Source organism: Abrus precatorius, unplaced genomic scaffold, assembly GCF_003935025.1.
Source record: "Abrus precatorius isolate BTA unplaced genomic scaffold, Abrus_2018 Scaffold7, whole genome shotgun sequence".
Classification (NCBI taxonomy): domain Eukaryota; kingdom Viridiplantae; phylum Streptophyta; class Magnoliopsida; order Fabales; family Fabaceae; genus Abrus; species Abrus precatorius.
The window spans coordinates 2,514,383-2,538,463 of NW_020874417.1; the positions used below are offsets into that span (position 1 = coordinate 2,514,383).

The 24,081-nt window shown below is 29.7% G+C and overlaps 3 protein-coding genes across 4 annotated transcripts; all 3 read left to right on the plus strand.

Annotated features, from left to right (window-relative positions):
* The first annotated feature begins 1,961 nt into the window (after positions 1-1,961).
* Positions 1,962-6,068, plus strand: LOC113872334 (myosin-binding protein 3). 2 transcript variants are annotated; one of them, XM_027509818.1, is made up of 3 exons: positions 1,962-2,028; positions 2,593-3,879; positions 3,957-6,068. In XM_027509818.1, the coding sequence occupies exons 2-3, from the start codon at positions 2,673-2,675 to the stop codon at positions 5,435-5,437; spliced, it is 2,688 nt and encodes an 895-aa protein (XP_027365619.1). In that variant the 5' UTR covers positions 1,962-2,028; positions 2,593-2,672; the 3' UTR covers positions 5,438-6,068. The 2 variants fall into 2 exon arrangements, with proteins under 2 accessions (XP_027365619.1, XP_027365618.1); XM_027509817.1 differs by lacking the exon at positions 1,962-2,028 and having other exon boundaries at positions 2,334-3,879.
* A 4,432-nt stretch (positions 6,069-10,500) lies between these two features.
* Positions 10,501-12,010, plus strand: LOC113873898 (cytochrome P450 94A2-like). The gene has a single exon (XM_027512265.1). The coding sequence runs from the start codon at positions 10,508-10,510 to the stop codon at positions 12,008-12,010; it is 1,503 nt and encodes a 500-aa protein (XP_027368066.1). The 5' UTR covers positions 10,501-10,507.
* A 9,277-nt stretch (positions 12,011-21,287) lies between these two features.
* LOC113872005 (transcription factor bHLH3) lies at positions 21,288-23,784 on the plus strand. The gene has a single exon (XM_027509153.1). The coding sequence runs from the start codon at positions 21,797-21,799 to the stop codon at positions 23,324-23,326; it is 1,530 nt and encodes a 509-aa protein (XP_027364954.1). The 5' UTR covers positions 21,288-21,796; the 3' UTR covers positions 23,327-23,784.
* Positions 23,785-24,081: the final 297 nt, after the last annotated feature.

The window sequence follows — 24,081 nt, forward strand, 5'->3', positions numbered from 1 at the left end:
ATATAATGTGTTTGTTCTATAATTTTAAATTAAAATATATTTTTTTAAATTAAGTTAAAAGTGTTTTGAATTTGAACTAAAAATTAATTTAACCTCATTTAAACTAAACATATTTCGTTTTAAAAAATTATAAGCTTAAATATGTTTTTTTATCTCTTAAAATATACTAAATTTTAATTGATTCATACATATTTTTTGTTTGTTTTAGACCTTACAAATTTATTTTTATTAAACTAGTCCCCTTGTTTCTAAGGTTTAACAGAATAATTTATATTTCACAAAAAAAATTATAAACTAAATAAATATTATTTTAATCTCTAACATATATATTTTAAATTATTTTAATTTTATTATTTTAAATTTTATTAAAATAAAAAACTGTATTTTTAGTTCCAAACATATGTAATTTTTAATCATTTTAATTGTTAACTATATATTTATCAATTATTCTAATCACCTAAACTTTATATTTTTGTTGTTTTCATGATATTCTATATAAAAATTTGAAAATAAAAAATAATATTTTTATAATTATAAGTAAAATTAAAATATACACAACATTAAAGTATTTGGAATGGAAACATAATTTAAGTAAGAGCTTATTTAATAATTTAGAATTGTATGTTATAAATTTTAAAATTATTATATATTTTTTATTTCTATATATACTTTTAAGTTGTATTTAAACAAGTCATTAGCAAAAGTATATTTATTAAGAGCATTTAAAATAATTTACTATAAAAAAATTGTTTGGATTCTATAAGTAGTGATAATTACAACTGGCAGTGGCATAGAGAAATCGACTGGGACCAGTCATAAATTTTTCGAACTGATTGCCCAAATTAATAATTGATTAGATAAATTGAATTTTACCCAAATTGATTCCAACAATTATAAATTTTAAAGTTGAGTTGGGTGATTTGATGGATGATGATCAGAGCTTACCAAGTGGAGAATAATCAACCCCAAATTCAATCTAGCAATCAACACCCGTCTCTTCATGCCTGCATTTAATTACTTTCCAAGTACGCATTTTTCGTCTTTCACAATATTCCTATTTTAAAATTTAATTATTATTATTATATTATAATTTTTATATAAAATTATTTAATATATTATTATAAAATTTAAATAAGTTATTTGATAAGTTTAATATATATATATATATATATTTTTTAAGCTCAAATTTAATCTATTTATTAATTAAATTGATTAGAGCGAGTTAGACATTAAATAAAGTAGTTACGCATCCGTGAGAAAGAACGAAGAATAGGAAAGAGAGAATCATATTAAAATATATGGCAACTCCTTAATGGAATAAATCTTTCTCTCTTTCTCTCTTTTCCAGCTGGTGGAAATGGTTTGGTAATAGCAACGTGTAGAGCAGTCAACATAGCCACGAACCAGAACATGTGTATAACTAATATAACATAATCATTATTATTTATGTATTTTAATATAATTTTTTATATCATCGTTTAATAATGCAATACATGAATTATCAAATACTTAAAATAATTATGTGATATATTATTAGATGAATTGTAAATTTTGGTATGCAATTAAACTAATTCATTTAACAAACACTAATTTTCTCTATTAAATTTATTTTAAAATAACACTATTTTTAAGAAATAACAAATATAGTATACTTTTAAAAAGGCCAAATATTTGTTTTTACTTTATGTTTTTTTCTGTATAAAAAAGAAAAAAAAATTATATTTGGTCTATTTTCATTGAATAAAAAAATAAAAACAAATAAATTATATGTCGAATCCTGGGAATAAAATTTCAGCTGCGTTTGCTAGCAGACAAATCAATGGCCGTTGGTTTCAACGGTCACTCGATCAAGAGGAGAAATTCCGCGCCTCATTTTTCTTCAGTCTTCACAATTTTATTTTATTTTATTAATAATATACTTTCTTCCTTTTTTGGATTAAGACAAATTCTTTGCCATCTTTGATCAGAAATTGCCTCTGTACCTCATCTCTGTCTCTTTCTCTCTCGTCAAGCTGCAGAACGGAACAGGTATCCACATTTTCCGATATCAAATTTCAATGAAAATTAAATCATGCAATTTTTCTGAATTATCAATGATCATAATATTTTTGAAATCTCAGATATTTGCTCCCTTAAAATTTGTGTCACTTGACTTTATTTGATTTAATTCTCGTAGCTAAATTTGCAGTTGGTAGTTAATAATCTACGGCATAATGTGTCACGGTTGGGTTGGTTTGAATTCATTTTCTGTGTATGTTTACGGTTACTCGGACAATTATTAGTAGGTCGGTTGGAAGAGGAAGTGTATATTTCGTTTTCATCATTAACTATCGCTTTTTTCCGAAAATTAAATTCTATTTCTATATATGTATTATATTTATTTTAATTATTAATTTTTCGTCGTTGTCTAAGGAGTTGAGGATTTATGGCTTTGCTGAATTTGTTTGATGTTGTGGTTGGGCTGTCTATGATTATGGATGATGTCTGGAATTGTTCATTGTTAAAATGGCGTGTCAATTAAATGCAATGTATTTAGCTGAATTTTAATTTTAATTTTAATCTAATGGTGGTTATTTTGTTACCTGTTTGTAGCCTTCTAGCCTTGAGTTGGGTGGCTGGGATTTGATTGATGACTTTCCCTATCATCAAATTTGTGGGTTTGTAGAGCAACTATGGTAGAGATGGCAGCAGGTGGAAGTGGAACTTCATTTGTCAAAACAGAGAGGATGCAGGGATTCACTGCCCTTCTTACATCTGCAGCTTGTGAGTGGTTTTTGTTATTTCTGCTGCTACTTGATGCCGTGCTATCATATCTGCTGACCAAGTTTGCAAGTTACTGCCAGTTGCAATTGCCATGTTTGTTTTGTTCTAGGTTTGATCATATTTTAGGCTGTCAAAAGCCAGAGTTCTATCAGAACCTATTTTGCAGCAACCACAAATCAGAAATATCATCTCTGATTTTCTGTCATATTCATGGTAAGCTTGCGGATGGTCATAGAATGTGTGATGATTGTCTTTTGTCAGTCACAGGAAAAACTAAATACAAGGCAAAAACTCACAGATTGTTGGTGGGTAAATTTGGGCTGGTTCTTGGTGGTTCTGGTCTCCATAGTCCCTCACTTACCAGGGATTTGTTTTCTGGCCCTAAGCGTTCAAGGCCATGTACTTGTTGTGGTAAGCTTTGGAAATCCGAACAGAACTCCCCGAGATCTATCCAACTAAAATCATCTGGGAGAGCTGTTCTTAAGCCAAACATTCCTTTGCCATATGTACCGAGACAAAGCCGTCTAAATCATCGGGATAACTTGAAGAAAATAAGGGATACATTTTCTGAATCAGAAGGAGATAACAGTTTTCATCCATTATCTCATGTTGGGTACACTGAGCTGAGACTTAATTCTGATTCTGAGTCTGAATTCCCATTTTCTGATGATGATGATGTCAGTAGTGTATTTCATGAGAACATGGAAGCCAGCAATGACCCTGTAGCTCAAATTACATCCGTACCTTCCCCAAAATGTATTCCTAGTGATTCAAATCCAGCAAAGCCAAATGGTAGTTCCACCAAACCCTTGTCTTTCCCTTCGGAACAATGTGTTGAGCCAAATGTCAGCAAACACCAAGATATGAGTGCCAATAATCCGGTAGAAATTAATTTGCAGCAAGCAAATCAAAAGTCATTGAGTTCTGACCTGCCTGAGCTCATTTCACTAGATGAGGTTTCATCATCACCTGTTGTTATGAATGTTTCTAATGGAGAATCAGAATCAAAAGACAGTAAGACAACTTGTCTTTCTCAGGATTCTCTTCCTGCTCCCCTATCTGAGCTTATGACTTTGAGTGGCACACGTGCACATGTTGAAGCATCATCAGAAAAATGTAATTTCTCTTCCTGCTTATATTTCCATTTTTTTTTTCTCCAAAATCGTCTAACAATTTTTCTAAAACGTTTCCAGCTGAAGATGTTCCCCAAGCAAGTGATACCGGAATAGTATCTGAAAAAAATGAGGACGTTTTAGAGAAGATTGGTACAAAGGAAAGAGCATTTACTGAAACTGATCCAATGGTATGTGATTCTGCTTCTACTAGTCCTAGACAAGAGAACTCAAGTAACATGAGTAAATCCTCTGCCACCACTGAGGAAAAAGAAGTACCCGGTTTTGCCATGGAACAACCAACTTCTGAGGAAGTTGATAAAGTCAAGGAAGATCTGGAGCAATCACCATCACACAGTTCCCCTCTACATAGGTCTAGTTTCTCATCAGTTGTTCCCATAAATCATGTCCACTCCCCCGAGATACATGGTGAGATTTCTAGTTCAAATGGAATTCAGGTACTTCAAAAGTCGCCCTCAATGGAATCTGGTCTTGAATCTCTTGATGAAAGCAATATTACTGAAATTGAAGGGGAATCTATTGTTGATCGATTGAGGCGACAGATCGAGTATTACAAGAATGGCATGGATGCTTTACAGAAGGAACTGGAGGAAGAAAGAAACGCTTCTGCTATTGCTACAAATGAAGCAATGTCTATGATCACAAGGTTACAGGAGGAGAAGGCAGCACTGCAAATGGAGGCTCTTCAATATTTAAGAATGATGGAAGAGCAAGCAGAATATGATAATGATGAATTGGAGAAAGTTAACGACCTTCTCACAGAAAAGGAAAAAGAGATACAAGATTTGGAAGCGGAGCTGGAATATTATAAGTCAAACTTGACTGATGAGCCTACTGTCCCTGGTATGCATGAGGAGAGTTGGGATTCAAAAGGAGAAAACTTCACAGTACAAAATACTGGTGGGCACAACATTACAAATACTGTATACAATTTTTCCAACTCAAAGTCTGCTGAAGTACCCGAAGTTTGTGATGAAGCTGTGACCGGGGAAACCTCATTTTCAGAATTTGAAGAGGAAAAGCAGTATATTTCGAAGTGTTTGAAAAGCTTGGAAAATAAGCTTCATCAAATTTCTTGTGATGGGATATCCGTCGATACACCTAGTGTTAGACCTGAGAATCTTGAAGTCGGTAAATTGAATCAACAAGAAGATTCTAGTTACGAAGGCCCTCAATTAGATGGTCATGAAGAAACTGTTTTGTCCATACAGAGAAAAATTCATATGTCCAATGGAAATCATGATGATAATGATGGATCAGCTGTTTCAGACAGTGATGATTGTTCTCTTACTATAGAGAACAATCATTCCACATCTGTTGGACAAAAACTTTCCTCACCTAGAGGAGAAGTTGAGCTAGTTGGTCTAGAAAATGAAATATCAGACCTTCATGACAGGTTGGAAGCACTCGAATTTGATCATGATCTTCTTGAGCACATAGTAAATTCTCTTCAAAATGGAAAGGATGGAAAACAATTTATTCAAGATATAGCTCATCGATTGCATGAGCTACAGCAAATTGGATTAACGTCTAGACGGTAAGCATGTAAACAGAAATGTTCTAAATTTTTCCTTTACTTTTAGGCACAAATAAACTTTCATACGGTATATTATCAAACATTGTCTACACTCATCAATAGAGACAATATGAATCCACCAAGAATCTTCGCATCAATTTGCTTTGACAATTATATACTTATGTTCTTCCAAAAGCACATATATAAAGAATGGTGGACATGCTTTTTTGCCTGGCGGGGGATTGTCGAGTGATTATGGAAGTTTATGGACACAGTTAATAAAATTTGTAGTTTCATTTACCTGTTAAACACCGATTTAGATGTGTAGGTCATGCTTCAAAATCAAGTGACAAGATCATGTTTTTAATGTCCCACCTAGTCTGTAGAGGGCTATAACTAAGTTCTGCTAGGTCCTCAACTAACTGAATTTTGTGAAGTTTTCAAGTTCGAACTCGTTGTATATTGATGTGTTAGCAGTAGCAGATTGCATCTATGTTGTACCCACGTTATTTTGCTATTTCATGATTTGACATGTATGCACTCGTGCAGACTGCAGATCGTATGATCTATTATTCACAGCAAGTTTCATGTGTAACTAGAAAGCCATATTTTTCTAAATTAGAATTATTTTATCAAAGATTAAATGATAAATTTTTTAGCATCTCAAGTTCTTTTATTTTTACTTTTCGAAAGCTAAAAACTAATTTAATATGAAAGAGAGAAAAGAGAATGAAAACAACTTTTTATGAAATAAATAATTATGCCTTTAAAAAGAATATGAAGTGTAGTAAGTAAAGAAAATGAATAAGAATAGTAAAAAAAAAAAAATTCTCTTACAATCTCACCAATTTTGTCGTGATTTTAATTTGTATGGATCTCAAATAAATTATTTATTTTTCACCATTTTCTTGACATAATCAAACAATGAAAGAGTTTAAAATCTTGTCTGTTTTTTTTTTTCTTTTCCACTTCTTTCTTTCTTTTTCTTAGATACCAAACATACACTTTTTTCTTAAGAATAGGACATTTGTCATTGTAAAATCAATAAAAAAAATTTGAGCACAAATTTTCTTCTTTTAATGTTTTTTATTTAACTCTTCAATAATTTTAGATCTGTATCGATACTTCTGGACATCTAAAGGTAATTGTTTTCCTTTTTCTTGTGTTTGTGATTGACGATAATGCCTACGGTATACGACAGAGTTACAGTGTAATATTGTTAGATCGAGCAATGTTAATATAAACTTAAATTTATTATTTTAAATAAAAATGTATTATTGCATATAACAATCATCGTGAAAATCATTTTAATTATTTAAAATTAAATTTATTACAAGACTACTCTTTTTTAGTCCGTTGAGATATTTGAGAGAGGTTCAAGTTTTGCGCTTTTTATAATTTATTATCATGTGAGAAAAAGAAAAAAGAAATTAAGAGGGTGTATTAGATTAGAATTTTAAAGGGCTTTTTTAGTTGAAAAAAATTCTACGAACTTCAAAAAATTTTGCAGAATTTTTATAATTTTTAAGACTTTGTATGATTCTGCAAGACTTTAAAATCAAAATTTTAATAGATTTTGCAAGACTTTTAAGTTAAAATTTAATGAATTTTGCGGGACTTTGTGAATTTTGCAGAATTTCTTAAATTTTTTACATAAAAAATCAGGGCCGTTCTTGACCTTTTTGAAACCCTAGGCAAAATAAGAAATTAGGGTCCTTACAAGAAATTATAAAATATAATAAATAAAATAAAAGCATATATTAATAATTTTATTAAAATAATATGTTTTTTTTAAGGGGCTATAATTTTTTCTAATAAAATTATAAAAGAATATTTTTCATTCAAACAACTTCTATATTATAATTAACTACAAAAATACAAAAAATTATAAAAAAATAGGTTCTACAAGCATTCTGAGATGCAAAATTATTAATGATAACATTAACATTAATATTTTTTAAAAATTCTTTATCGATTGATAAAATTGTGAGACCATTCAACTTGTGACATTGATGACTTTAGGTAGGTTTTGATTAACTTTAACTCTAAAAAACTTCTTTCAGTTGATGATATAATCACCGGGACCGTAAAATAAATTCTATAAGTGATTAAAATATTTAGATAACAATCTGCATATTTGACAAACTCAATAATTGTTTAATTTTTTGGAGAAAACTAAAATTCTCCATGAGTTTTAATATTAAGAATAGTAAAATTTTAGAATTAAATGAAGTTTTGAGTTTACATCAATGAGTCGAACGTTTATAACAAGTGAGATGCGAAGAATTAAAAGGTCTTTTCATTTTTTCTATTTTTTACAACTGCAAACTATAAGAGTTGAAATTGTTTTTCAAGTGAAAATAGAACACGATTTTTACTTTGGGCCCTCTTTTAAGTTTGGGCCCTAGGTGATCATACCGCTAAACTACCCTCAAAATCGAGTCTGTAAAGAGTTCAAGATTTTTTTTCATACATTCAAATTTAAAAATAGTCAAAGATAAAAATAATAAAAAAATAATAATGTCTAGATAAATAATAATAATAATTCTATATAATATCATGTCCTTTTAAATAGTATTCACCCACATATCCATAGTTATACTAGTTCTTCAAACATTAGCGTCTTCTCGCTCTTGCTCTTAGATTTGAATAATATGCTCAAAATTATTATTTTTATTAACCGAAAATGTTGAAGATGAAGGTTCGTTCATCGGTTCAATTGAAAATTCATCAGAATGATATTATTTGCAAAAAAAAGTTATGTAATGATGTACATATTAACACAAGTTTTAGTTGTATTTTAAATAAAAATAGAGGTGCTAACTTAAAAATTGTAAACCTTAGATTTTAAAAATATCAAATATTCTCTCGATTATATTCCTTAAAGACACATAACGAAGATTGAATAATTTTTTCTCATTTTCAAGGTTATTAACCTAACCTGCAAAATTTTGTAGATGATATCTTACACCTCGAAATGGAACTAAAAATTAGCGTTGGTTAGGAAATCCAAAATTTATCAAGAAATATTTACCTAATTATATATGCAATATATATAATATTAGTATAATAATAATAATAATAATTTTTATTATTATTATTATTTAAAAAATAAGCACTTATCTTGAACCACTCTAAGTCTATTCCTCCTTGTTATAGCATCATTTAGTAGTTTAGAATTATGAATCGAACCCTCCCACCCATTAAGAATGTACATGAACTCTAAATCAAAATTACAAGCGACTAATACATTTTGTTATATCAATTTTAGCTTTTACCTTTTCATTTTCTTGACACATATTATAAAAAAATATTATTTAAAAATTAAAATTTCAAGTATTTTTTGTATTATATATCTGAAAAATAAACTCAACTAAATAGAGCAAGTCAATAGTATTATTATTTACGTTTTTACAAAATAGAGGAATAGAATAAAAACATTAGTACAATATTATATATGAGCAATATTACAGTATTATTAACAGCGAAAAAAAATAGAGAAAACAGGAGCATAAAAAAAGAGATAAAAAAAACTCACTTCAAACTTCTTGAAACACTTGAAAAGTCACTCCAAATAATCCTTCAAAATCTAATGAGTTTGGATGATATTGTTTTATGAATTTGGTATTTATAGATACCACTAAAAAGTCCTTCAAAATCCCTCTAATACAACAATTTTTTAAAATTTTTATTTTTTTAATACCAATGAATTGTTTTTAAGTTATAAAAAGTCTCAAATAAATACTAATGAATTTTAATAGACTCTTTAAAAAATCTTGAAAATACAGATTGGATGCCACTTAATTGTTTTATGAAGTCCTAAATCAATACATCCCCTAAGATTTGTGCCTTTTGCACTTAATTATGATATGATATGCTTGAAATTGAATAGAAAATTCATCCAAATTTTAAAATTTTTAAAAGATTTGAAGGGAGGTTAGACTACCATAAATTTTTTATTTAAATTATAAGTATATTTTTACGTGAAGTAATAATGTTTACTTAAGTAAAACTGTTATCGATGTTAAAGCTATTTTTTAAAAAATATTTAATACAATTATATAATTTCTTAAAAAAAATTATTCAAGAGTATAAAAGAAACTTATACTTTTATGTACTGAAATTAAAAAATTTTATTTTTTTATGTCATTTTGAAAAATTACAATAGATGAAAATTCATAATGAAAAAAAGGTATCGCTAAGTAAATTCAATTAATTAAAAAGAATTGCATTATAGTTTCGCTAATTTGCTTAGTGTACAGTTTTGGTTTTCTATTTTTTTTTTAAAATCAATTAATACTTTATATTCTAAAATTAAGAAAATTTTATCATATCAACTACTATTTCTATGTAAAAAGATTAAAATAATTATTTTTAGCCAATTATTTAAGGTTTTACAATGTATTTGAATTGTGGAATAATTTTAAAAGTTTAAAAATAAAATTTTGTGAAAATTTGATTTAAAAAATTGAATGTAAAATTAGAGTTTGAAAAGGAAAAAATTATGAGCTCTTTATTTTGAGTAAAATTTCAACTTTGTATTAGAGTGTGAAGCTTTCATAAAAGTTTGTTTTAGAAGGTTTTTGACTTCTATTTTTTTTTTCTTCTTGATTTAAAATCTCAAGGTTTAAGATATGCAATCACACAACTTTAACTTAAACAATAACTTTGAAATTTTAAAAATTATAAAATTATAACGAAGTGTGGAACGTCAAAACAAGCAGGTTGATTATAATGAATTAATTATCTTTAAAAATTAAATTAAGTATTAACTCGGGAATAATTATTCTTTTTATTGATTTATCCAGCATGGCACTAGTCATCTACGACAATTGAGTGTGTGCTGAAAATGGAATGTGGTGGTGCCACTGTGCAAGTGGAAGCTGGCCTTGTCGGCACTACATTTTGCCGTATTTTTTTAATCACGTGTTTTTAATTAATTTTCCTCTCTTCTTCATAACTCTATGTTCCTTATCCGATATATAAATATATAAAAACATATCCGGCCGTTAAAAAGAAAATATATCTCCATTATATATAGAAGTCGATGAAGAGGCAGTTAAGTCATCGAATGAACTAAGTAACTAACCTGCAAATGGAACCTGAAATTTTTGCTTCGTTGTTGCTTTTCTTATTGGCAACTTTAGCATGGTTCATAGCCACCACACTATCCAAATTTTCCGCTACCATTATTCCCAAACCGTACCCTGTCATCGGCTCAGTGTTCTCTGTCGCCGCAAACAGCCACCGCCGTATCCACTGGATCTCCGACATCCTCCGCGCTTCGCCGTCCTCGACCTTCGTCCTCCACCGCGCCTTCGGCTCCCGCCAAGTCTTCACTGCCAACCCCGCCGTGGTCCACCACATTCTCAAGAACAACTTCCCCGTTTATAACAAGGGCAAAACCTTGAACCGTGCCCTCGGCGATTTCCTCGGCAACGGAATCTTCAACTCCGACGGCACACACTGGAAGTTGCAACGACAAATCTCCAGCCAAGAATTCAACACCCGCTGCCTCCGGAAATTCGTGGAAACCGCCGTGGAAGGCGAACTCTCGGATCGCCTCCTCCCTCTCCTCTCGGAAGTCTCCATGAAGCAAACCACCATCCCCGATTTCCAAGACATCCTCCAACGCTTCACCTTCGACAACATCTGCAAAATCGCGTTCGGCTTCGATCCCGAGTACCTCCACCCTTCCCTCCCGGAAACCCCCTTCGCGAAGGCCTTCGATGACGGCACAAGAATCAGCAGCGAGAGGTTCAACGCAGCGTTCCCTTTGTTATGGAAAACAAAGAATCTCTTGAGCGTAGGGTCGGAGAAGCGTCTGAAAGAAGCGATCTCAGAAGTGAGGGGGTTAGCGAGGAGAATAATAAGAAAGAAGAAGGAAGAACTTGGAGAAAAGAATAGTCTAGAATCGGTGGATCTGTTATCGAGGTTTTTGAGTTCAGGCTATTCGGATGAAGAGTTTGTTACGGATATCATTATTAGTTTCATTCTGGCGGGTAGAGACACAACTTCGGCAGCACTCACGTGGTTCTTCTGGCTTCTCTCTAACTACCCGCACGTGGAGAACGAGGTTGTTAAGGAGGTTGGGGAGAAATCAGAGGCGTTGGTGTATCATGAAGTGAAGGACATGGTTTACACGCACGCTGCGTTGTGTGAGAGCATGAGGCTGTACCCGCCCGTGCCAGTTGACACGAAGGAGGCTGCAAACGACGACGTTTTGCCGGATGGGACTTTTGTGAAGAAAGGGTGGAGGGTGGCGTATCATATTTACGCTATGGGAAGGTCGGAGAGGATATGGGGCTCCGATTGGGCCGAGTTTCGGCCCGAGAGGTGGTTGAGTTGGGAGGAAGGGAAGTGGAGGTTGGTGGGGATGGACCCTTTTGCTTATCCAGTGTTCCAGGCCGGGCCCAGGGTGTGTTTGGGGAGGGAAATGGCGTTTCTGCAGATGAAGAGAGTCGTCGCCGGAATTATGAAGCGGTTCAGGGTGGTTTCGGCGCTCGATAAGGGGGTGGAGCCGGAGTACACCGCTCACCTCACCTCTTTCATGAAAGGTGGCTTCCCCGTCAGGATTGAGAACCGCACCACCGCTTGAGACACATATGCACTAGTTGTTAATTAACTAAATCAAGCAAGTAAAGAAACAAGTCTCTCCTGTGCATGAATCTATGTGAATAAGTGCTTAATCATTGCCTCAATCATCTACCATTAATGCCCTAGGTGTGTCGGATTTAGATAATAAAATGGCCTTTTAAGAACCTCAGCATCGCCATTCATGAACCTAGCAGGTTCACGCAGTGTCAGTTCTTGTGTGGTTAGAAAATAATGATATGTAAACTATTTTTTTATACTTTCTTTTTTGTTTAATTTGTCTTTGTTGCACCACGTATTTTATTATTTTCAAATTTTTTTTCTGTTCCTATTTCTTTCTTTTGTGTAAAGTTGTTGCCAAAATCTTCTGTAAGAACTTTGTCTCGTACTCTTTTATTAATTGAAGTTGTTCATCTGATCACGTGAGATACATGGTTAAGAAACTATAGTGTGAGGACATTAGAACTCATTACTATTAATTCACAACAATACACCCTCATTCTTTTCATTTATCTTGATTATTGAGATAATAATAATAATATTCTATCGTTACATAACTTCATGCAGTGTGAGATCGAGCAGCTTAGGAAAGGAGAAAAAAGGAAGAAAACATGAGACATGTGATGACTAATGTAACAAGAAAAGATGATAGATATAATAAAAGGAAGTAGGTGTTGAATAGAAATCAGAGAAAGAAATATGTAAAAAATTAGAATTTTTATTTTTCATTGAATAATCTTACTTTTATACTTTTTTGCGTACAATCTACAGTTCAAGAGAAAGAAGTGTGAGATCAAATAAGTGATATAATAAGGGCAATATGAAAAAAATAAAACGTTTTGTAAATTATTATAAGTGTAGCGTTACATTTTCTAAACTTTTCATCCGGTTCACCAACGAAAACCTTGATTCCAAATTAAGGCATACCACTGTACAATGTCCCTGTTTTCATATTGTATATTAACACATGAGGAATAATGGATAATGTGATGAGAAGGAAAAAGAGAAAGAGAATGAAAAAATTGTTACTTAAGCAGAAGCAAGTTAAGACAAAGCATTGGAGAAACTTATATATGAATTTAGTTTGGGTGAGTATTTGCAACGTTCAGGAGTACTTAATTAAGCGAAGTGCAGTTATTTGCATTTATGTAGAAAGATGAATGATAAATGAATTCATAATGCCATTTGTTTGTTGCACCGAAGCTATTTGAATAAAACTTGCAGCGATAAGAACAAGGTGCATGCCAACAAGATCATGTGAAAAAAGGATAAAGAAGAAACAAACCAGTATAGGAAACGACAAAGGCTGTTTATGATTTTCTCTCCCCTGTGAACTCAGATGCTGATAGATGCAGTCCATTTTTAAAACTTTCAGATAACATTTTTTAATCTTCAAGATGGAAGTACCTATGAATAATAGGGATGACAATAGGTAAAGTATTCGATAGACACCTGCAAAATTTACCTACAATGGATAAGATATTTATCCACTATATGGGTACGAATATGGGTATAGGTAAAAATCTGCAAATTTTAATGGGAATGAGTATGAGTATCTAAATACTCACCCCGCCCCATACCTGCATATATATATATATATGCTTGAACTTTATTCTACAATTATGCATTGAATTTTTGTATTATTATATTACTCATGTGAAGTTATATAAGATTAATATAAAAATATATTTAATAATAAAGTAAACTAAAAAATTTAATTTAGTTTATATTTTTAATAGAAAATTTTATTTACTATTTTATATCATTTAATTAGGTTAATACAATTTAATTATTATATAGTTAATATGAGATTGACTTTTTTAAAAATATTATTTATATATGACACACATAAAATATTTTTCACACAAATATTTTTGTTAATAAAATCATATTGATGTTTAAATCATAAAGTGAATAATAAATATATTGTAAATATTTTATAAATTTTACAATCACCTACTATTATCGTAAATTTATTATTTATTAATAATATTTAATTTTTATTTTTTATATTTTAATTTAAAATAATATTTTTCTATGTAACATATGTATTACAAGCACAACTATAATCTATTGAATCTAAATAATATTATTTTTACTATTTATTCACTTTTAAAAAAGTTTTTGAAAAGATATAAATATAAAAAATTATTGTTAATTTTTATTTATTAATTTTTTCCAGATAAAAAAGTATAATTTTTTTAATATACACATATATTTTTTTATTATAAAATTTTATTGTGACTATTTATCTTTTATTCAAATTTTTTCTTTTAAAATTTATATTTTTGATAAAATACTTTCGTATAGTATATGAGTTAAAAATACTAAGATTAATATATATATATATATATATATTATATTATTTTAATTAAATCTATTATTTTTCTTACAATTTCAAATTCAAAAGTTAAAAAAAATATTTTATATATCCACCTTCTGTTGTTAGTATTGAACTTCTCTACTCTAACTCTATTCTCATTCTCAATGTATGTTTCATTAAAACCTAACAACTATGAAACTCATTAGAGTTAGTTGTCAATGCCGTCACAAGAGGTCACTAAGTGATCCCATACGAAGGGACAACCATTGTGCAGATCTATTTCATTGTCGCTCTTACATTGTCAATCGATTAAATCTCACACAAGATAGGGTTATAACTGACAAATAACTTGTGTGTTTAGTTTCGCTTATTGTTTCTAAAAATTTTAATTTAGAAAATTATTATACTAAGATACATTTAACATTTACAATCTTTGAATATTTATTTTTTTATCTATGTTTGTATCTTGTTCGGTAACTACATATTGAATTTTTGTATTATTATGCTACTTATGTGAAGTTATATAAACATATTTTTTTTATAAATATTTTTTTCTCAAACAAACGCGGGTAATGGGTACAAGATAGGTATGCAGGTACCCAGAAGGTACGGGTACGAGGATTAATGTTCATACCCACGCGGGTATGGGGATGGGTACTATAGTACCCTACTCATACCCTACCCATTGTCATCCCTAATGAATATGACTAATGATATATTATCCTATTCTTTTAGAAATTTTAGGTAAATGTAGACTAATAATGATTTAAGTTATTAGTAAAAAAAAATAATCAAAGATGTTTATTACGAAATTGAATAATAATTTCTTTCTATGGTTTATTCATAAGTTTTATTTATTAGTATCTTTAAAAATTTAATTAAAAAATATATTAAGTATGAAAAAGTGAGTTAGTAATATTTTTTAATAAAAAATATAATTTTTAACTAATATCTTAATTAAGATTCTTGTTAACATTCTAACTTTTTATAAAGTAATAAGTATTGAATAAAAATAGTATATTTATTATTTTTAAAATAATAATTAGAGGTAAAAGGCTTAAAATATTATTTTCTATAAATTATTAAAATATTATTAATATATTTTTATCATATTTTTAACTCCCCTATAAAATATTATAGAAATATTGGACAATAATCACTAACGAGACAGGGCGGAGGAAAAGTCAAAATTTACTCTCTCAGTCCAGTTGCTCATTCACACCACTCACTAGCTTTGGTCCAAAATTGCTCCGTCATAAACTTTTCTTTAATTTTATTTAATTCCTTATTTTTGAACAATTTTAGGCATTATTTGAACAAAATCTTTTCTTTCTTTTATCTTGAAATAAAATTTGTTTATACGTATTAATGGTGTATAAAAATTACTAACTTTTTAGACATATTTTAATATAATTTTGATAATTATTTATTAATTTTTAATATTGAATGAAAATATCTTTAAAAAAATAATTTAGTATGTAACAAGAGAAGGATAAAATTCATTTGACATCTTATATGGAGTGTTTACATCTGTCCACGAAAGACAAGGGTGAAAATAAAATAAAATTATAAAACTAGGGTAAAAATTAAAAATACAAAAAGATTAGTGGTGAGATAAACAAATATATACAACAAAGTAAAAATAAATAAAATTGGATCGGCAGTTGCTATCTAATTCCAAAATGAATCTAAATGTCAAAAATGTATGACATTTTCTCAAGGAACTCAAACTTCATCCGGAGATCAAATAAAGACACATATAACAATCAATTATTGGGGTTTACAATTAATGGTATGTAAAGAGCAAACACCTTACGACTCCTTAGTGATTATATATACATGCGTGGAACACTTGTGTTACACATCTAAAGTCTTGTGATGACTCAGTCATAAGAGAGAAAATTGAAGGAAGAGAGCAATAAGGTTATTTGAGAAAGAAAAATGGAAAGTGGATGTCCTGGTAATCACGCACACGTATTAATATTGATTATGATTTTAATTAACGTTTGCTTATTATATCTATTATTGTTTATTTCAATTTACTGAAGGGAAGGATTCGTGGCCTGAGGTTTTGGGAGCAAAAGGGGTGGAAGCAGCGGCGAAGATTGAGAGAGAGAATGAGAATGTTCGTGCAATTCTGGTGAAAGAAGGTTCCTTGGTGACTTTGCAGTTCAAGTGCACCCGAGTTTGGGTTTGGATCAACGAATATGATGTGGTCTCACGAGTGCCAAAGATAGGCTAGCTACTGCATGCATGCGAGGAACATTTATGCGTGTATTAATTAATACAAAGACACTATAATTATCGTATAACGTTGTACCTCACCATATAAATTACCATGTAACAATAGGTTTTGAGACAAACCTTGTAATATAGAATAATCATTTTCATGGTATGATGATGATGCCTTCTTGATTAACTTGTATACACGTGCTTTCAACTTCTGTTATAGCTTCACGATGATCAAATAAACTCCTCGTAAAAATACACTTACGGCACATTACCATTAAGCATTATTTTAAGAATGGAAGGATAATTTTAAAGAAGACAGAAAGTAATATGATAGAAATGAGATGCCTGGTGGTGGCTCCTGTATATCTGAAGCATCTCGATCTCATGAAACAAGTTTAAAGGACAAACTAGCCTGCGACAGTGGGGTACTATACAAAAATTAAAAGACGAGGCAATTAATGTATTTATAAGAATTAAGGATGCATTTATATAAATAATTTAATTAAATATTTATTTATATAAGAATTTATATGATAAAAATTAATTATAAAATTGATTATAATAAAAAAACTATTTTAATAAATCATATATATTAATTAAAATCTTAAAGTAAATTAAAAAAAATTATTTTTATTCCGAACTTGATCTCAGCCTTGAAAGAAAAGACATGCTTCTTCCTAATTCCTATTCCAAGCTGACGCGACAGAGTGTACCCCTGTGCACAGCAACAATGCCCTTATGAGTGAGTGAGTGAGTGGGTCCTAGCCATTTTGGAGCTGCAAGGAGAGAGTGTAGTCTTAAAACTTGATGTTTTCTTATCCTCCAATATTCTAATTAATTAATGAATAATAAATACATAAATAAATAAAATAAATGATATTTACTTTTGATATTATATCATTATAACATTATATCTTTATTTCAGAATTTAACATATTTCGGTTAATTATATATAATAATTTTATTAAATAATTATAATTCAATCAATTAATTACACTACTACAAATTTTCAACTATAAGTTGTAATTAAACTTTGAACAAATCTAATTACAAACTATATACATACTTACATATTCAGTTATTTTGATCAGATCTGAAAAATGAGTTTGATATTCTACGTATGTTCACAAAATTAACTGCACCGATTGTGGCCTCGTCGATATCGTTTACTGGGTTTTTGTTTCTGCTGCACAACTATCATAGAACGACCACGTGTGTTAAAAGAATGGGAATGTGCGAGAATAGTATACAGATTTGGTATAGATATAAAGATAACAATAAAGTTTAAGATGTGTCTATAAATACGTAAGCTCAAATTTATTTAAAAAACGACGTAACCTTTACATTAATGTAAATAATCTATTAAGAGACTAAATAGAGCTATGTATATGATATTTGTTTGAAAGCTTAGTGAAGATGATGCTATGTGTGAAACATTAATAGAAGCTAGCTTTGTGCTTAATATTAGAACATAGCTGATTTAATCATTTTTATTTGATATATACGCTACATCTTTATTTGGTAAACCGTATTAGAGTTGCATATATACATAGCTAAGTAGTTGATTTGTACTTGGGACAAACTATGGACAAAAGGATAGCTGAAAGAGATAGTGAAATGCTATTTATATAATAAGTTTATTGTACTTTTTTTAATAATTTAGAGAAAGAGAGAAGAGACTTTAATGAATGATGAGAATAAAATTATAGAAATAATATAATTTATAGAGATACTGGTCGATTAGATATTTGCCTAAGATGTGACTTTATAGGATTACATGATGTTTTTATAATGGTCAAATTGAATTTGATTTTTTTTTTAATTTGGACGAGAGATGAAATAATAAAGTGAATTAGGAAATAAAATTTTTATCATAGTTTTTTGTGTTTAAATTAAGAACAAAATTAATGTTTTTATAGTTTCATAAAAGTATATTTTATATCAATTTTATAGTTTTTTAATATTCCATCGTGACTTAAGAATAACGTATGTTTATAGTTCAGATTGTGTGATTCTTCTGATTTTTAAGCATTTGAATTTCGAAGATTCAATTTTAAGAAATTAAGTTGCATATATTTATGAAATATTAATAAATATTTTTTTCTTTTTATGTAATTATTTTTTACTATAAGTAATTAGTTATTGAAAATAATAAATCTCAAAATATTTTTTTATAAATTATTTTTTATTTTAATTCAAGTTTTTTCTTTTATTTAAATGCTTGATTTTATTTTTAATACTTTTATGGATTAATAAACTATATATCACCGTTAGATTCACTTTTATCATTGAAATTTTGATAAATGAGTTGAATTTTAAAATAATTCATCACAATTATTGATATTTTAGTAAAAAAATGATAAGTATGAGATCTTGTAAATTATTGAATCTAATATTTATTTCACTCTTTTGTATTACTTTGATATATTTTCTTTATCTTACTCTTGTTTTAATAACCATGTGTATCATTTTAAAATTAAATTCAAATAATAATAACTTTGTGAGTTAGTGATTGATATAATTTTCTATAGAAATAATATTTGTACTTTTCCTTTATTACTTACATGAGTTGATGCACATACTAATTTTCCTTTTTATTAATAAAATAAAAATATAGTGAAATATAGAATAAAAAATATTATCTAACAAATAAAAACAAGACACAAATAAAAACAAGACACAAATAAAAAAGTATAGAAATTATAGCAGTACAAAATTTAATTTAACAAAATGTCAAACTTTTGACTACAATATATTTTTATACAAAAATAATAATATTTTTTTATGTTATATATAAATTTATTTAACATTAAAAACTAATAAAATAAAGAGACGCATCACTCCTCATTTCTCAGGAGGTTTTTATAGCTCTCACGTTTTTTTTTAACAATATTTAGTATGGATATATATTTATACATTTTATATATTTAGTTAACGCAATCTTTTATAGTCTCATTATCAGTTTGTTGCACCAACCTAAGGAAAAATAAAACTTAAGTGTAATATTAGGGTTACTAAAATAATGTAATATTAGAAACATTTTAATTTTTTTTTAATTATAACTGGAGTTTCTTGTTGATAATAATTAAAATTAGAGTTTTTATAGACATTATTTTATAAAAATAATCTTATTCAAGTTACAAAAATCTAATATACAATAAAACTAGTTTTCTCAACGAAATAAAATTTAAATTTATTCTTAAAATGAATCAAATATATACTATCCAAAGGAAATATTTTATTAAGTAATGATTGATGAATTTATAATAAATTTTTAATGATTTTGACAAAAATAAATTAACAATATTAAATATTGTATTTTGCAATAATCTTTTTTAGTTACTTAACTAGTTAAAGTGTTTTAAATAATTAATGTACGTATAAATTTTATACTTATTTATTTTATTTACTTTTTTACTTTCTTCATCTTAAATTATCTATCATTTTGGAAGTTTTAGTTTATCTTAACTTTTTACCGCTTTAAAATATTATTTTTTAATAGTAACTTCTTTTATTTCTATTTTACTCAAATGTTAATTATTGGCCAATATTGCACTCCAACTATTTCAATAGAAGAATTTTAACAAAACAGAGAGACACTACTTTATTGTAGTAAACTAATTACTTCCTTTACAGGTTATTCTCTTTTGTTTGGCATCTTAACGATTATCATTTCGTTTCATTTTGATTGTTTGGGATTACTAATGAATATTTAGTTAATTTTTTAAATTATACCCTTAACAACAATTAATGTATATTTTCAGAGAAACTAATTAAAATAAAATTATTGTTTATATCTTACTTGATTATATATCTTACTTCTTGTTTTACAATTTTAAATTATTACTAGAATAACATGGAGGGAGTAGTATAATTTTTTTAAGTATATATTATCTTAAAAACTAAATAAGTTGAGATGAAAGAAATATTAAATTAAAATAATTACTTTCTGTTTTATTATTATAACAAAACGTGATAAACCATTTTGAATAAATATAACATTTGATCATTAAATATCATTACTTGCATTCTTTTGACTTCTAAAAGTCTCGTCTAAATAATTTGTTGTAAAGAAAAATATATTTATAAAATGTTAACTTAAAAATTAATTTAAAAAAATTAAATATTTTAATAATTAAGGCAACGAAAATGTTTTTTGAAATTAAGTTATATATATTTTTTTCTATAAAATAGTATTGAAATAAGCCATAAAATTACTCTGAACATTTTTTTTTTCTGAGCTGTGTAAAAAGTCACTGGAGAATTCAATTGCTTGCTTTATGGAAATTATTATTCGAACATTAATAAAATTATTATTAAATTATTTCTAAAAAAATAGTAATAGAAAAATTATTCTCTAAGAATTAAAAGTTTCATCTTAATTTTTTAAAATAAAAATGAGTTAACTTATAATGTAAATTTTTATATTATGAAAAATAATTATGTCTCACTATAAAATTTATAAATTTAAGTTTAGTATATTATTACTTAATTAAATATTATTATAAACGTAGATTTAAAAAATTATTATAAAAATTATAATTATTAATAAGGTAACAATGTATGATTTGATAATTATATGTATTTTAATTAAATTTATAATTTATAAGGACGATTTTGTTTGTAGTTTCGTTCTAAAGTTTATTAAAAAGTTGAGGGACATGTATGTGGTCAAATGTCCAATTAAGAGGATATATATCAGAGCCACAATAAATATTAAACATTAAATACAAATTTTAAGGCCAAAAAAAAAAGGGGGAAAGAAGAACAAATAGCCTTGGCAACATTCCAGATCTGAAACGGAACCTCTTCTACGGTTTCATAAATCTCATGTTTCTTATTCTTCACACTCATCACTGATAAACCCCGCCTAATATCTATATCCTTCAGGTAATTATGCTCTTTCTTCTTCATGATGTTGATCTGTATGTTCCACTCCCTTAAAACATATTTTTTATTGTGGTTAAGACTCACTAAGTTGGAGCTCAGCACCAAGTTAGATTCTTTATGATGTGTATCCAGTTTCTGTGATTAGGAATACCCATCATTGAACTTCACAAGTTATGGGTTTGAGTTGGATGTTTTCAAGGGTTTGCTTCTAGGGGTTTTTTTATGAGAATTGTGAGTTTTTATAGCGTTAGGTGAATTGAAATCTTTGTGAATCGGTTTTTTTGAAGCAAAGTTGTGATCTTTAGATTTATGAGATATTAATTGCGGAAGGAGGGGGGAAGAAAGATGATGGGTGAGAAGTTTTGTGTGAATGAAGAAGATAAGGGTGTGTTGGAATCTGTGTTGGGCGCTGATGCTGTTGCCTTCTTTATTTCGGCGGTTTCTAATAATGTCTTTTCTGGTGTGGTTGTTCCGCCGCCCGGTGCTGATCCGGCTCTCCGGCAGCGGCTGTGTCAGCTTGTTGAGGTTTCCAAGTGGAATTATGCTGTGTTTTGGCAGGTTGCTGGCTTGAAATCTGGTGGTTCTGCCTTGATTTGGGGCGATGGGCATTGCCGTGATCCGAAAGGGGGTGGAGCCGGAGGCGAAAGGAATGTAATTGGGAAGGAGGATGATGAGGAGGTGAGAAAGAAGGTGCTGCAGAAGCTTGATGCCTGCTTTGCTGGGTCTGTATCCAAAGAGGTTAATTGTGCAAGGTTGGATAGGGTCTCAGATTTGCATATGTTTTACTTGACCTCGATGTGTTACATATTTGGTTTTGATTCGCCCTGTGGCCCTGGCAGTTCTTTCAAGTCTGCTAAATCAATTTGGGCTTCTGATGCTGCTAGTTGTTTGAACCAATTAGAGTCTAGATCGTTTTTGGGGAAATTAGCTGGTCTTCAAACGGTTGTTTTTGTTCCGCTAAAATCTGGGGTCGTCGAGCTTGGTTCATTGGAAATGGTACCTGAAGATCAGGGTGTTGTGGAGATGGTCAGGACAGCATTTGGAGAATCTAGTCCTGGACAGGCAAAGGTGTTTCCAAAGATTTTTGGGCATGAATTAAGCCTGGGGGATACAAAATCTCAGTCTATAACTATTAGTTTCTCCCCAAAGGTGGAGGATGATTCTGGTTTCACTTCAGACTCTTATGAAGTTCAAGCACTAGGGGTGAACCATGGTTATGGAAATTCTTCCAATGGGACTTTAGGTGACAGTAATGAAGCTAAGTTGTTCCCTCAATTAAATCAAATGATTGCTGGGAATTTTAACCCTCAAGCGAGGGTTCCTTGCCTAGATCTTGGTAATGAAGACTCATGCTCAACTCATGCAGATGAGCGAAAGCCCCGGAAAAGAGGTCGCAAGCCTGCCAATGGGAGAGAGGAACCACTAAACCATGTTGAAGCAGAGAGACAAAGACGAGAGAAGCTTAACCAGAGGTTTTACGCATTAAGAGCTGTTGTCCCCAATATATCTAAAATGGACAAAGCATCTCTTCTTGGTGATGCCATCACCTTCATCACTGATCTCCAGATGAAGATCAAGGTGTTGGAAACTGAGAAGAACATGATTAACAATAAAGACCAAAAGTTGTCATTGCCAGATATTGATTTCCAGGCGAGAGAGGACGATGCAGTTTTGACGGTGAGATGCCCCTTAGATATTCACCCTGTTTCTGGCGTTGTTAAAACCTTCAGGGAGCATCAAGTTGTGGCTCAAGAGTCCAGTGTTTCAACTACAGATGATAAGGTAATTCATACATTCTCCATAAGAACACAGGGAGGGGAGGCTGCTGCTATACAGTTGAAAGAAAAGCTTGAAGCATCCCTATGCAACAATTGACACGTCAACTTATACTTATGTGGAGCATCTCAATGCTGCTGTAAACCATGTCAGAAATATTGTATGTTTGTCTTGTAGGCTGACATGTGATTGTTCCTTAGTGTACTTTGTTAGTTGTAATCTATGTTTAAGATATGGAGCTGGCAGGCTCCTTTGGAGTAACCAGTTATTGATGACCTGAATTATGTACCTATGTTGATTCATAGTTGATGTTGATGCATAATATTATAGGTTGAACTATTTATATTTAATCTACCACCAATTTACATGCTTGTTCTAGTTCTTGGTTTATAATATTATGCATTCAGTTGCAGATTCCAGATCCACTATCAAACAGGGTACTTCTCCAATGGGTATTTTTTTTTTTGGTCAACCTCGAATGGATCTGTTGGGCCTGGCTCAACAGTTTAGGAGATGATGGGCTGGGTTTCGTTGCCCCTTGTTCTTAATTCTAGTTTTTTATGACCTCTGATGGGCTTGTTTGTTTTCTGCTTTTTTTGTACTTTTTTGCATCGCAGATTTTTCAACCACATTATTCCTTTTTTAATTTTAGTATTCTTTAGAAATAAGATTTTGGAAGGTAGTAATTGCTTTCAAAAATTAAATTTCGAACTGAAAAGGTGATGTAAAATGGAAAATCCTAACACTGAATGTGCGCCACGTGGGTTGGGAAACGAATGGATAGCATGGCGCAGGATAAAATTTTCGACATCATCGTCCCACCTTAATAATCTTAAAAGCTTTTCTTGGTACCA